Raw genomic sequence first — 16,291 nt, 5'->3', positions numbered from 1 at the left:
CTCCTCTCCAAGACAGTCACCATCCTGGCTTAGAAATTGAAATAACTGCATAAAGGCCGTTATCCTGTCACCAAGTCACCTTTATTTGCTTGTGCACAATACACTGGCTGTGGACAGCCAGCACAGAGTCAGTTTTGAACTGAAGAGCTTCTAAATCACCTGTTTATATACTTTTCTTTTCTTTTAATTTAACAAATTTTTCTTAATTAACCTGTTCAGAGATTTTGTTACACACCTCTGGAGCACGTTGGACTTGAACCTGGGTTTCTCGAACCACTACCACTGCACCACAAAAGAGCCCCTTCTCTTGTTGTTATCTTTCAGTACAGTGTGGTGTTTCACTTGGAGCTGGTATACTTGGTCACAGCCTTTGTGCCCTCTGACACGACGAGCTTGGTGAGCTCCCCAAGCAGCAGCAGACACACAGTGGTCTGGATCTCCCAGGAGCTGATGGTGTTGTACTTATTGTAATGGGCTAAGCAGGAAGCCACTCCAGTGATGAACTTGAAAATATCATTGACAAACAAGTTCATGACGCTCATGGCCTTAGAGGAGATGCTGATATCAGGGTGAACCTGCTTCATTACTTTGTCGATGTAGATGGAGTAACTTTCTTTCCTGGACTTGCTCCTCTTCTTGCTGTCCTTTAACGGTGCCTTCTTGAAGATTTTCATTGCACCCTTCTTAAAGGTTTGCTGTGCTTTCTTCTCATCAGCCATCGTGATAGTCACTTGTTTGGTCAGTGAGGGCTCCCTGATTGGCCCAGGTTAACAACCCCAGTCAAGAATTTCATAGTCAACAAGATCTATCTGGTTGCAATCACAACAGAAATATATTGCCATTCCTTCACTATTGCTAGGTCAAAATCCTGAAAACCTATCGCTAACAGCATTGCGGGTGAACCTACAACAAATGAATTGCAATGGTTCAACAAGGCAGCTCACCACAACAGTGAAGGGCAATTTGGATGGGTAAACAATGCTGGTCTACTTCACAACCCTCTTATCCACCAAAGTGAATTTAAAAATTACAAAAATGTTAATTACAACTCGCCTATTTTATTGGCAAAAACATTTCATTAAAATGCAAACTGATTGATTCGAAATAATGTTGAACTCTACCTATTTTAAAACAAAATATTTGATGTAATTTAAGTGTGAGATAGGACAAAAAACATATTTACACTTAAACTCTCAGTGAAAAGGCAATTCAAAACAATTATTGGAAACTGTGGCCCCAAATTTCTTCATTGAGATTACACTAAAACTTTCTGATCTGTGCAGGTGCAGGCAGGAATTTGAGTAGAACGCAGTCACTGTCCATTCCAATTTCGCATTCACACAACAGTAAATGTGCTATGATGTCTCAGCTGAGAAAATGATACATTTCCTGCCATTGCGCACCTGGCACAAGGAATATTTGTGCATCCCAGTGATCAGTTTTGCTAAGGGCATTAAAAGGGCACTTATATCAGTTACTCAATTGATTGTAATGTGATTGATTGTAAAACGGATACCAACATAGTTAAAAGGTGGCATTTTTAAGCCATTTAACACCATTTTTCCTTAAAAACTTGGCCGCATAACTTTAATTTCTGCTCTTACTGCTTTACAAAATGGTGCTATCATGGGGATAAATGGTATGGATAAACATCCAAAAGATAAAAATGTTCATGGGCCAGGAACATGGGTCAGCATTTAGGTCAAAAGAAAAGTGAGCAAAAGTCCCAGACTACCAAGGATCTGTCGGTGAAAAGTATTGCTTTCACCAGGCTATAAATTCAGTAATGATTTTAACGAATATTCAGACAAAGGTAACTTGTAAATCAACTGAACTCATGCAGTCTATGCAGTATGTTCTTAAAGCTGCTTAACATCAGTTGTGCTTTGTCTATTTTTGTTTTTTATAAGTTAGCATACAATCCGTTGGAACAGAATCATGATCGCAAGAGCTAAAGCATGTGACACCCCTGACCAATATTGTGGAGGCCTTCATTAGCCTAATTTCAGAAGCAGCAAATTGTAGAGAATTGGTGAATCCTCCCTGAATGTCTAATTCATTGCATCATGTAATGATTCCCCTGCTGAGTGACTGTCATAGATGAACATAGTCAAATGAGTAACATCTGGTAACACCATTTCAGAACCCAAGGGTTTTTAATTTTCAAAATTAAAACCTCACAACTATCAAATTTACAATTAAAGTGTTATTCTTGGATTTTAAATCAACCTCAAACTTGAGAACTACTATTCCAAAGTCAGTTTTTATGTTTTATGGAAATTGGGAATGATGCAATCCTGAAATGCTTAATTTTTTCGTATGTTTGCGCTTCATGTCTTATTATATTTTGATATTGTATAGGTTCAACTTCACTGCAAAATGTAAAATACAAAACGATTAAAAAAAACTTGACAAACCTTCACACTAAGGAATCTTTTCATCCATAATAAAAAATCTTGAGTCCAGATACTCTTATCCCTGGAGACTCAGAGACTGGATGTATCCTGAAAAATGCACTGCAAGACTTCTCAAAATTTCCAAAACACTGATTGTATAGTGAAAGCCAGGGAAATCTAAAATTCCAACAGGCAATTACGTGGCATCTTGAATCCTCTCGAGACTAATATAATGGCAGGGAGATTTGCTACAGCTGATCAGGAGGATTTAAACTAGAAAGTTGAGGTGGAGGGGGAGGTGTAGGACCCTGGGCAACAGTGAGGAAAGGGATCAATCTGAGACTGGTACAATTGAGAAAAGAAATGAGTCAAACAGTCAGGGCAGGCAGGGACAAAGCAGAGAACAAGGAAGTACTGATAAATGATACTGCATTTATTTCAATGCAAGAGGCCTAACAGAGAAGGCAGATGAACTCAGGGCATGGTTAAGAATGTGGGATTGGGATATCATAGCAATTGCAGAAATGTGGTTCAAGGATGGATAGGACTGGCAGCTTAATTTTCCAGGATACAAATGCTACAGAAAGGACAGAAAAGGAGGCAAGAGAGGAGTGGCAGTGGCGTTATTGACTAGGGATAGCATTACAGGTGTATTGAGGAAGGATATTCCTGGAAATACATCCAGGGAAGTTATTTGGGTGGAACTGAGAAATAAGAAAGGGATGATCACCTTGTTGTGTTTGTATTATTAGACCCCCTAATAGTCAGAGGGAAATTGAGAAACAAATTTGTAAGGAGATCTCAATTAACTGTAAGAGTAATGGGGTGGTTATGGTACGGGATTTTAACTTTCGAAACATAGACTAGGACTGAAATAGTGTTAAGGGTTTAGTTGGAGAGGAATTTGTTAAGCATGTACAACAAAATTTTCTGATTCCATATGTGGATGTACCAACTAGAGGAGGTACAAAACTTGACCTACTCTTCAGAAATAAGGCAGGGCAGGTGACTGAGGTGTCAGTGGGGGAGAACTTTGGGGCCAGCAACCATAGTTTTGAAATAGTGATGGTAAAGGATAGACCAGATCTGAAAGTTGAATTTCTAAATTGGAAGAAAGGCTAATTTTGAGGGTATTAGGCAAAAACTTTCAAAAGCTGATAGGGAGGCAGATGTTCACAGGTAAAGGGACAGCTGGAAAATGGGAAGCTTTTAGAAATGAGAGAACAAGAGTCCAGAGACAGTATATTTCTGTCTGGGTGAAAGGGAAGGCTGATAGGTGTAGGGAATGCTGGATGACTAAAGAAATTGAGGGTTTGGTTCAGAAAAGGAAAGAAGCATATGTCAGGTATATACAGGATAGATCGAGTGAATCCTTAGAAGAGTATAAAGACAGAAGGAGTATACTTAAGAAGGAAATCAGGAGGGCAAAAAGGGGACATGAGATAACTGTGGCGAATAGAGTTAAGGAGAATCCAAAGGGTTTTTACAAATACATTAAGGATAAGAGGGTAACTAGGGAGAGAATAGGGCCCCTCGAAGATCAGCTAGGTGGCTTTGTGTGCAGCCGCAGGAGATGGGGGAGATACTCCGCGGGTATTTTGCATCATATTTACTGTGGCAAAGGACATAGAAGATATAGAATGTAGGGAAATAGATGTTGATATCTTGTAAACTGTCCATATTACAGAGGAGGAAGTGCTGGACATCTTGAAAAACAAATAAGTGGATAAATCCCCAGGACCTGATCAGGTGTACACTAGAAAATTATAGGAAGATAGGGAAGTGAGTGATGGGCCCCTTGCTGAGATAGTCATAGGTGAGGTGCCGGAGTCTGGAGGTTGGCTAACGTGGTGCCACTATTTAAGAAGGGTGGTAAGGACAAGTCAGGGAACTATAGACTGGTGAGCCTGACATCATGGTAGTCAAGTTGTTGGAGGGACAGGATGTACATGTATTTGGAAAGGCAAGGACTGATTCAGGATAGTCAACATGGCTTTGTGCATGGGAAATCATGTCTCATAAACTTGATTGGGTTTTTTGAAAAAGTAACAAAGAGGATTGATGAGAGCAGAGTGGTTGACGTGATCTATATGGACTCCAATAAGGTGTTCACAAGGTTCCCCATGGGAAACTGGTTCGTCAGGTTAGATCTCATTGAATACAGGGAAAACTAGCCAATTGGATACAAAAATGGCTTGAAGGTAGATGACAGAGGGGGTGGTGTAGGGTTGTTTTTCAGACTGGAGGCCTGTGACCAGTGGAGTGCCACAAGGATCAGTGCTGGGTCCTCTACTTTTTGTCATTTACATAAATGATTTGGATGCAAGCAAAAGAGGTACAGTTAGTAAGTTTACAGATGATGCCAAAATTAGAGGTGTAGTGGACAGCGAAGGGAGTTACCTCAGATTACAACAGGATCTGGACTAGATGGGCCAATGGGCTGAGGAGTGGGAGATGAAGTTTAATTCAGATAAATGCTGCATTTTGGGAAAGCAAATCTTAGCAGGACTTATACACTTAATGGTAAGGTCCTAGGGAGTGTTGCTGAACAAAGAGACCTTGGAGTGCAGGTTCATAGCTCCTTGAAAGTAGAGTCGCAGATAGATAGGATACTGAAGAAGGCATTTGGTATGTTTTCCTTTATTGGTCAGAGTACTGAGTACAGGAGTTGGGAGGTCATGTTGGGGCTGTACAAGTCACTTTTGGAATATTGCATGCAATTATGGTCTCCTTCCTTTTGGAAAGATGTTGTGAAACTTGACAGAGTTCAGAAAAGATTTACAAGGATGTTACCATGGTTGGAGAGTCGGGACTATAGAGAGAAATTGAATAGGCTAGGGCTTTTTTCTCTAGAATGTGGAAGGCTGAGAGGTTACCTTGTAGAGGCATGGTTAGGGTGAATAGTCAAAGTCTTTCCCCCAGTTTAGGGGAGTCCAGAACTGGAGGGCATAAGTTTAAGGTGAGAGGAGAAAGATTTAAAAGATCCCGGGGGACAAGATTTTTATGCAGAGGGTGGTGCATGTATGGAATGAGCTACCAAAGGAGGTGGCAGGGGCTGGTACATTACAAAATTTAAAAGGCATCTGGCTAGGTATATGAATAGGAAGGGCTTAGAGGGATATGGGCCAAATATTGGCAAATGGGATTAGATTAATTTAGAATATGTGGTCAGCATGGATGAGTTGGACTGAAGGGTTTATTTACATGCTGTACATTTCTATGACTTTATGACTCTATGTTTGAAAGCTTTATCAAACAGAATGGTTTTATGAGTGAAAAAAAGACATCAAGGTTTCATGTTTGTGTTTGCTCTGCCCACAGACAAATTCCTTGTCTCATTGTTGGCTAATTTTTCAACTTAAGTTGTTGCTTTGACAGGTTTTATTCAGTGACTAGGAGATCAGAGTTGGAAAGTGTGGCGCTGGAGAAGCACAGCAGGTCAGGCAGCATCAGAGGAGCAGAAGAATCGACATTTTGGGCAAAAGCCGATGATGAAGGTCTTATGCCCGAAACATTGATTCTCCTGCTCCTCAGATGCTGCCTGATCCATTTCCAGTGCCAGATTTTATTCAGTGGTAGTTAGCCATTGTCTTACACTTTCAAGGCAGAGTGACCAGACAGATCTTAATATTATCACAGAATTGAAACAATACCACTGATATAATCTGAAGTTTCAGCCATTTTGCCAACTGAGCTAACTTTTCCGCATCATGAGGTTTGAGGAAATATAATCCAGGGAGGTATGCAATGTTCTTGAATGATTTTGGGATTGTAGATATTTACAGTGATATTTCAAAGGAGGTCATGTTGGGATGTGAACATAAGGATGTAAATTTTATAAGTGCATTATAGCTGGAATGGCAATCAAGACCAGCACGTTGTGATGTTGAATGGAGCTAAGTACAGGTTACGATACAAAGCGCAGAATTTTGAATGATTTCAAGTTCATGAAAGATGGAAAACCAGTCAAGAGAACATTAAGATAGTTTCATTTGGAACTAACAAAAGCATAGATGAAAATCTTAGCAGCAAATGATCTGAGGCAGCAATACATACAAATGATGAACGTAGGTGGTCCTGTGATTGAGAGGAAATGAGATCTATATGCAGTACTAGAATGGATATTTGAGAGAGACTTGAACTAATGGGCATCTTTCCATAGATAGGCAATGATGGAATTGAATGGAAGTTCTCTTACACTTAAAAGTTTTGAAAGAGTGATTATGTCAACTATTGCAAGTGGCCAGTGATTCAACAATTAATATTTTATCTTTAATAGAGGGAGGACAGTGTTTAGGTAAAATATTTATATGCAGTAGACTATTGAGAACGAAATGTTCTGACTATGAGGTTACAGCAATGGTCATTGTAGCTTAAAGAAATTATTGTCAACCAGAGGAATAGATGGAAAAAGAAGAAGACCCTGCATTAGTGAGATTTAGTATTAGGTTTCTCAATGAAAGGGCAAACACAATGTGATGAGCTAAATGGCTTTTCTCTATTTTGTAAGCCTTAAAAGGTGCAGAAAACACCATCAACATGATTCTTTCTGTCTATAAGTGTGCTTCATATCATGAATCTGGCCCACACTCTATTTACAGTTACACCCCATTTTTCACTTTTATTTCTATTGCATTGATGTCTCTGTTATTGGCATTTCCTTCTCCTCATACCATTCTTGATAATTTCTTTAGTTACACATCATATTTTGACCATCACAGACCTACTCTTTTTCCATATCTGATTTTTCTCTCTGCATCCTGAAATGGCTGATTTTTTCTTGGGTTAAGGATGCTGTTGACAAGGTCATCATTTATTAACCATTCTAAGTAGCCCCTAAAAATTCAGCGATAAGTCCATGTCATGTGGATGCGCCCGCAATGCAGTTAGAATGGGAATTCCAGGAAACTGAACTAGTAATGATAAAGGTAAAGTGTATTATTTTCAAGCAAAACTGGTATATGACTTGCAGTGGAATTGCAAATTATAGCCTTCTTATCAATGTAGCTACCACATATTTCAACATTTATGTTGGTCATTCGAACTTCAAAATGTTATTCTAAAAATGGACATAAATTTATATACCAATAATAAAAGTGTAATTCCAATATGTGGTGTAGTCATCAATTTAAAATCTCATCTGCCCTCTGAAATAACTGAAAAAGCCATTTAATTGCATCAAACCATAACAGTAAAAACATTGTGGGTGTATCTATTTGACTGCAATGGTTCAAGACGTGGTTTTGTCATCATCTTCTCAAGAAAACAATGGATAAGCAATAAATACTGGCCTTGCTAGAATCATCTAGAATAAATACCAAACAAAGAAGTGTCACTGTCTGCAGTACTGATGACACCTTCCACCACTTTGTTGAAATTTGAGAGTAGATTTATCATGTGGTAACTGGTTGGTTGGACATCCAAAGAATTTTGTGAACAGGAGATGTCTGGGCAATGTTCCAGACATGTCAGACTCTTTCTGGGGCAGAAGGCAGCGCTACAGTGGATTGTAGTCCTGCACCATAGATTTTGCTATATCCAGGGAACTCAACCATTTCTAAACTTCATATGGCATGAACTGAGTTGGAAAAAGACTAGCTTCTGTGACAGTCATGAGCTTAAGATTGAGGCTTGGTTTAACATTTCTGACTGAAGATGATTTCAAACACTGCAGCCTTTGCTGTCAGATTCATACTGGACATTGACATCATTGAAAGTAGAGGGATTGATGGAGTTGACTCCTATAATTAGTCGGTTGAGTGTTCACCATTATTCAGACTCCTTCAACAGCATCTCCCAATCCATGTTCAGTACCATGTAGAAGATAAATGGCATAGGTCCAAAGAAGATAAGTGGCATAGGTCCTCATTAAGGGTCTTACCTGAAACATTGATTCTCCTGTTCTCTGATGCTGCTTGACTTGCTGTGCTTTTCCAGCTCTACATTTTATCAACTCTGACTTTCCAGCATCTGCGGTCTTCACTACCTCCATAGGCCCAAAGCAACACAACTAACTGTACCTTGCCCTCCAAGTCATGCAACATCTTTACTTGGAAACATGTGGCCTTTTCTTTGCAGACACTGGGTCAAAATTTCAAACTATAACCTCAACAATACTGTGAGATGACCAACTCCACAAGAAGTGCAGCACTTCAAGAAGGGAAATCACTACACCTTCCTTATGATATTTAGAAATGGGAGATAAACACTGGCACTTCCCAAGTGACACCCCTATCCTATCAATAAATAAAACAAAAAATGTTGGGGAGTTGTGGGCAGTTATGTGAAACAGACATTACAGATCAAGAAGAAATTTGATCTGATCACCTCATAGAGTCATAGAGGTGCACGGCATGGAAACTGACCCTTTAGTCCAACACATCCATGCCGACCAGTATCCTAAAATAATTTAGTCCCATTTGCCAGCATTTGGCCCACATCCCTCTAAATCCTTCCTATTCATGTATCCATCGTAGTGCCTTTTAAATTTTGTAGTTATGCCAATCTCCACCACTTTCTCTGGCAGCTCATTCCATAAACACAACCCTCTGTGTGAAAAAGTTGTCCCTTAGGTCCTTTGTAAATGTTTCCCCTCTTCAAACTCAACTCTTGTCAAATGGTTTCTCTATCATTTTTACTTTGATAACCTTGATCTCCACTGCAGAACCGTGAAGTCACATCTCACCTAAATTTCCTGCTCAAAGTTGGTAGACAGAACCCATTGTTGCATCAATCCCACCTCAAAAAATCAACATTATCCCTGATCAGATCTCTCTTTCCATCATTTGGCTTATTTTGTAATTTCTGTTTCACATCACCAACCCAAACTCCACATTAACCACGATCCCCATTCCAGTTAGCAATATGAGAACTATCACAATAAACGTTTAATTTATCCCACAAATATCCTAAATCTAAACCTGACTTGGTTTCCAAATTAGCTGTCAGACAATTCATCTTAAATCGGTGACATTGGAATATTTGACTTTATGTGTATAGACTATTCCTATGTCTTTTCCTGTGTCTTTGGCGAGCTAAAGTTACCATGGTTCTTTTACACCACAAGATTAGTTATCTTCTTCACCCTGGTGGTGTCTCATTTCTATTTGTAGTCACCTGCACTTAGTATCATTCCATAGTTTCGAATAATGTTTACCGTTCTTTTCATCGCCTGAACGGAAGAAGCCAGTCAAGTACAATTGAGAAAACCTTTGTTCATTCGATTGACTTTAGATCGATTTACCCATATGCATAAAGCGGAATTAGGTTCACATCAAATTAAGTTTTGCAACATCCGAATAAATATTTCTGTATCACGCTGTAAAATTCTTAACTTGTTCTTAACTGAGCAAAACCCCACTCATTTTATTGGGGAATTAATATGTTATAAAGCCTCATATTCAGAAACGCCTGCATCCACGGATATTTATTCTGTTTTTTTTTGTTAATCTCACCTGTCTATTTTGTGGGTGCTCGGTAATGGCTGTTGTGTGTGTAGGGATGTGTTTTACTTTTGTGAAACACTTGCGTCATTTCAAATTAAATTGGAGTTGTGTTTCAGTACCTTGGACAGCCATCAGTGGTTATCGAGCAGTGATTGTTTTCACAACTAATTGTAGTGACTTGGCCAAGTGGGCATGTTCCGCCCTTCTTGTTGTCTACAGTACTTTCCTTTTAATCCCGTGTGCCGTTTCGTGAATTTGTTTCTAACATAAAGTGGAATGGGCAGCGATCAGTTGAGTACAGACACGCTCGGGTAATCAGAGCTGCGTGTGGAGCCGAGGGGAGCGTCACCCGGGCTCTCAGAGCTGCTGATATCTTCCGTTCAACAGCACCCTAGCGCTTTGAGGAAAGCACATCCTTCCGAAATTTGCGATGCTTTTGTTCCGAGAAGGTGGACCGGGGCATTGTTCATTGTCATTCTCTGCGCGGGTGCTCGGGTCTGCTGGGGGACCCTGAGTTCTGGATGTTCCCGGAAGGTCTGCTGTTGCCAAGCGGAGAGTGACTGTGTTGTCGATGATGCTTTTCTGACAAAGGGACGATCCGAGAGAGGCAGAGTGGCTGTTGAGAGGAGCACATACCGAACGGATCGCAACGGCTATTTCAATCGGGCAAAGCAACCACATCACATCAAACATGCCTGTGCGAAGAGGGCATGTTGCGCCGCAAAATACCTTTCTGGGGACCATTATACGGAAATTCGAGGGCCAAAGTAAGTAGAAAAATACACTTGCTGTCAAATTTCAAGGTCTAGTCAGTCTGGATGTGTGGCGGTGGGCTGCCCTTTCACAATTGATCTTCTAGTGGTTGTGGAGATCTAATTAAGAATGTAAAGGCGGGGTTGCAATTGCAATGCAGATTTTTATCTTAGTTTGTAAAAGGTGCTTGGTTTTGGTCTTTCCAAAATCCAGATGATAATCGAGAATTTCACTATTGTTTCTTTTTGGAAAATCGAAAGGAGGGTTACTCGGTTTCTATACGGTTTTTTCCAATTTAAGGTCGCTCGCAGCAGACAACCAAATCAATGTGCAGGAATAAACTATCATTTGAAAGGGAAAGCGACAAACTGAACGTTGAAAGCTGTACTTCTCAGTCATGTGTGAAGTATATATCATGTGCCTCTATATTAAGCAATTGTTGAAATGATGTTGTAGCGTGGTGCTATTGTACTTATAAAAAAACAAAGTTGTATCAATTATCTTTGTAAGGTGAACTGAGTAACACAGTGAGGTGGCTTCCGGGAATTGGTACCAAGATTCGGAGTAGCCCAGGGAAATAACATAAGCTTTCTGTTTATGGCTGTTAAAGGTTTTACAATGTGTTAGTCCACGTCTCTGCGGACATGAATCAAGAGCATAAACCTGCCAGTTTAATGTGCGTGCGTACATGAGATAAGTTGACATGGTGAACCAACGAGCTCGGCTAAATACAAGTGATTTTAATGTGAACGTTCATTAAGTTTAATTTGAACATTAAAAAAAGAGCTTCATTCCTTGAACGTGGCGGCTATTTACTGAATGTATACAAAAGCAGCAACATCTAAATGCTGTGACGTCAAATGATGCAAATTACAACAAAGTTGACTCAGATTTCTTGCTGTCAAATGGAAACTAGGGTTGGCACAAAACTCAGTTTATATAGAACAGCCCTCTTCTGTTATAGAGTAATTTGTTTCATTCTTGCCTTCTTTTTATTTTGGAGGGACTGGATAAGTAAGGAATGTTAATACTCAATGCAGAACACCACTTTTATTATGTCAGCATTAACTGGCTCTCATAAATTACAGCATAGTCATATGTCAAGCAATATTACTTAACCTGACTCTCAGAACCACTCATTTGTAATGCAGCTGTGATTGTTTTACTTTTTTTCTTCCAATTTTCAATTTTGCCAATCCTGAGAGTTTCTGAGTGAGTCCAGTGCTTATTTCTGCTCAGTTGTCAACAGCTTAGTGATTGTGTGCATACTAGAAAAGAATATTCACTGCCCCGAAGGAGCCTGTACAATCATTGCAGACAGGGAACATTTCAATCCCAAATAAGAGTTAAGCCCCAGAAATCCAACAATAATATGCCAGCCAGTTTCATCTCTCTCTTGTTTTGAACAAGTGCGCAGGTGTGTATTTTTTTTAATATAATGTGAGGTTTCACTTTAAGCTTCTGTGCTCCATAACAGCCTATATCTCAACTGACATGGCGTGCTGTGCTATGTCCCCATGCAACAACAGGTGCAAAGAAGTTTGGATCTCCTAGGAGTTGATTGCTTTGGAAGAGATGCTTGTGTTGGACTGGACCTGTTACAATACATTGTATTTAGAGACTGATTGGAAATTTCACTTTTCATGCAGTTGCCATTTTTTTTTCAAAAAACCTTCACTTCTCATTAGCTGATCAACTGTGTCTGGGATGTTATTAATAAAGGGCTCTGTGTAAAAAAGCTTCAGGCCTTGTTACACTGCAGGTTCGCTGACTTTTCAACTGAATTTCTTAGAAGAGTGCAAAATTGCAAAACCCAGAAATAATTAGACATGTAAAATACAAATATTGACTTCTCTTTTCAAATTAAAATTGGACAAGTTTCATTCACACTTTATTTGTACTGAAACTGTGTTCTCTAGCATAATCCTGGAAAATTATGTTGCACTGTTATCTACTGTAGATCTCAATGGCTCTATGACACTCTTCCTAACAGCAACGTAGATCTACCAAAACCACATGGACTGCACCAATTCACAAAGGCAGCTCTCAAAACCTTTGCAAGACTTATTTGTGATGGGAAATAAATTCTGCCACTGCCAATGATACTCACATCCCAACAATTTGGATAATGCACAGTCAATCACATTTTTGAACATATGCATCTGCAATGTGCATCTGCAACATTTAAATTTAAGAACAGATAGCAGATGATCAGAAAAACAAAATCCAAAACAAGATTTGGGTATATCCTATTCGTGTGACAAACGTGAAATCTGTCAAAGCTTCAATGGTCATATAGCTCAAAAAATACACTCCTCTGTACCTACAGTTTCAATGTCAAGGGTGGTGGTTTATCAGAAAACTGGAAACCATGTCACTCTCACTCACTTTTACTGCAGACCATACTGAACACAATTTTGTTGAAGACATTCACATAGTGTTGTGTGGATGTGCCAGACGTGTGCAGACTAGGAAGATCACGAAGGCTAAGCTGTGCCTAACACTAATTTGATAGATGCTTACTAAACCACTGTCATTAATATCCTCTCTATACGCACAAAGAATATAGGAATAGGAATAGGCCATTCTGCCCCACGAGTCTGTTCTACCATCTGAGACCATGATTGGTCTGTGGCCTAATTGCATATAGCTGCTTTTGGCCCATTTCACTTAATACCTTTGCTTAATAAAAAAGTATCCATCACAGTTTTTAAATTTATAACTGATCCAGCTGAATAAGGCACTGTTCTATTTTTAAAAACACATTATTATCTAACTTATTGGTTTTTTTTTCTTATTATTAATTTCTACTGTCTCTTTCAGAGTTTTTAGAAGTACAGGCTGTTTGGAGAAGTTCAGAAAAGTTAGAAAATTCTGCAGGGAATTGTATTGGATGTTGGAAAGGAATTTGATCCTGCAGCTAGGTTGCTAAGTAAGTGATTTGCTTACTGTTATGAAGCTAGAGTTTCAATGGGCCTTGAGTTGCAACATCAGATGGAGATGGAGCAGAGGCATTGACTAAGATGAGCTGCTCAAAGAGGAGGTGGAAAAGGGGCTTTCTGCGTAAAGGCTGCAGGTATCACACCTCCTCACTGTTACTAAATGTGAAGTCATGTGTTTCAAATCTGTGCTTCGCCAAAAACTGTTCCACCTCTTGAGACTCAGCGCTGGATGAGAATAACACAGCCAGCAGCTGGGATGTTGTGGCTCTGAAATGTTTTTTTCAAGTGGATCCTTCCAAGCTGGAACACATAACTCAGCAAAAATCCTTCAATTTCAGCATTCATCACTGTATTAAAGACCTCACAGACATTCTTTGTGTCAGGAGAAGCGACTTAATTGTCTTTCCTCTAAACTTTAGACTCTAATTCTGGCTTTGCCAAGATTTCAGGCTTCCCATTATGGCAATGTGCAAATTATTGTACAGACATGACTTTGGCTGCATTACAATTCAATTACAGAATGTGCTGAAACCATTAAGAGTACAATTATTGTATACTTGGCATATGAATATCCAAGGAGAAAGTGAGGGCTGCAGATGCTGGAGATCAGAGCTGAAAATGTGTTGCTGGAAAAGTGCAGCAGGTCAGGCAGCATCCAAGGAGCAGGAGAATCGACATTTCGGGCATGAGCCCTTCTTCAGGAATCCTGAAGAAGGGCTCATGCCCGAAACGTCGATTCTCCTGCTCCTTGGATGCTGCCTGACCTGCTGCACTTTTCCTGCAACACATTTTCAGATATGAATATCCAAGCATATCATACTGGTGAACTCCTGCTATCTTGACCACTGGTATGATGCATTTATTTTGTGTAAGTCTGCTGTTCCAGCAATCTTTAAGCCACCACATAAAACTAGAAGGTGCCTGCTTGGTGGTAAAGACAATCCTGAGGTGCCTGGGTTATTTTAGTAATCTACTTAAGTTCTGTGATAACATCCAAACCACTAATGAGCACTGGTACCCACAGTCATAATTGGGATACTGAGCCTGAGTGTAAGCCTTGCAGCAATGCTAAGTTTGAAATAGTGAGGTAAAGCTATGAATTTCAGTCAAGCTGCTACAGACTGTTCCTGCTGCCTTTTTAATATTTGCCTCGGGCCCCCTGGCTCTTGCAGGGGAAATAACATCTCTCTTGCTCTATCGACCTGATGCACTAAGGCCTACAGTGTAGCATTTGAAAGCCATGGAACACCTTCTCTGTTTCTTCCTCCAGATTTATCACTGCTCCATGAAGATTTAGCCAAAGCTCCTACCAGAATACAGCTCACCTTTAAGAGATTAAGTTTAACTTTAAATTGTGCAGGCTAGTTTCAAACAGTAGAAGTCACACCCAAATGTGGGCCCCTGTGATGATGCCCAACCATTCAGAATTACACAGAAGACTACAATAATTATAATTACCAGGCAATGGAAAGTGTGTGTGCCATTTGAGAGACTATGAGTGGGTATAATGTAATCATGCATTTGCTTGCCATGTCCAATTTCAGGGACTATCCAATTTAGCTCCAAAAGGTTTCAAACAAATCTACTTCAATACAGCAAGTTTTCACAATCAATGCAGTTCACAGATGTTGTTTAGAGAAATAAATCGATTATCCTTAAAGAGTCTGGCCTACATGCAAATCCTGAGCCAAAGCAATGAGGCTCTTAATTTCCCTCTGTTACAGCCGACAAGTAGTCAAGGTATTTCATTGCCACTTTCTCAAAGGTATTTTGAGACAGCTAACTAATGTTGGTCTTGCCAATGACACACATCCTATGAATTAATTAAAAAGCAATCTACTTGTGTTATCTTTCCAATTTTCCAAAAAAGTAGCCTTCATGAGTAAATTACATTGATGGTGCTTTTAAAGTTGGTAATCATAAGCTTTTTATTAAACAATGACTAAAGTTACATTTGATATTGGATGTTTGTTACAGTGAATTTTCCTACTTGTATTCCACAAAATTTTAGCTAAACTTTCATACAGTGCCAGCTTATGAATCAAAACTGTGTACGTTGGACTGTTTTATACTCAAGATTAACTCTTGTTGAATATTCCTCAATATTTTCTAAATTTTGATTCATTGTGGCTGAAAACAATCAAGCAGAGTGTGCAAGGTCATAAGGTCAATGGTATGTAAAGTATAAATGTCCTACTGCAGATACATAGTTATATTTCAATAGTATAAAAATGGGAAATCATGGACTCAGTGACTAATGTTTAAGGATCAAAGCTGTGGCAGTGGCCTCACTGGGACATAAACATATTCTCCAATCATACATAGCCTGCCAGGAACAGGATTGCTTCCTCTCCAACCTTACTACCAATGGCAAGATATATTTACAACATTACACTAGTACACATCGTAGATATACATACTGCAAAGCCAAATAAGCCAAATCATGTTTCCTCAATGTTCAAAAAATGAAAACAATCAATTAATTCATTATTTTAATGTTACTGCTATTATATAGCTAGATTCAGAATTCAAATCACATCCACTAAACAGTTTGGAGATGAATGGTCACTTAACTTATTTTTGGTGTTGAGTAAGATATAATTATTTTCCCTTTGTTATTCTTCACATAATACCATGGGAATCTTTTAACTCCACATCATCAAGCAGCTTTAGTTTTATTTTCTCCAAAAGCTGGTGCTTCCAACAGCATTGCACTATATTCTAGTGCTACCTTACATGATGTTCTCAAGTCTAG

The 16,291-nt window shown here is 39.3% G+C and overlaps 2 protein-coding genes across 2 annotated transcripts in view; one reads left to right on the top strand and one right to left on the bottom strand.

The window, feature by feature from the left end:
• Positions 1-338: 338 nt before the first annotated feature.
• Positions 339-719, bottom strand: LOC140481819 (histone H2B type 1-O-like). The gene has a single exon (XM_072578346.1). It carries the CDS (start codon positions 717-719, stop codon positions 339-341), a length of 381 nt encoding a protein of 126 aa, XP_072434447.1.
• Positions 720-9,966: 9,247 nt separating this feature from the next.
• The window catches only part of LOC140482276 (voltage-gated inwardly rectifying potassium channel KCNH7), a 464,373-nt gene continuing 458,048 nt past the window's right edge, over positions 9,967-16,291 (top strand). Inside the window, exon 1 of the mRNA XM_072579472.1 lies at positions 9,967-10,608. Coding sequence (XP_072435573.1) covers positions 10,533-10,608 — 76 coding nt within the window. The 5' untranslated portion in view covers positions 9,967-10,532. The remainder of the gene's footprint in view (positions 10,609-16,291) is intronic.

Source organism: Chiloscyllium punctatum, chromosome 10 (assembly GCF_047496795.1).
Source record: "Chiloscyllium punctatum isolate Juve2018m chromosome 10, sChiPun1.3, whole genome shotgun sequence".
Classification (NCBI taxonomy): Eukaryota; Metazoa; Chordata; class Chondrichthyes; order Orectolobiformes; family Hemiscylliidae; genus Chiloscyllium; species Chiloscyllium punctatum.
Note: the sequence above shows the minus strand (reverse complement) of the source record. Positions and strands in the feature narration are given on the sequence as shown.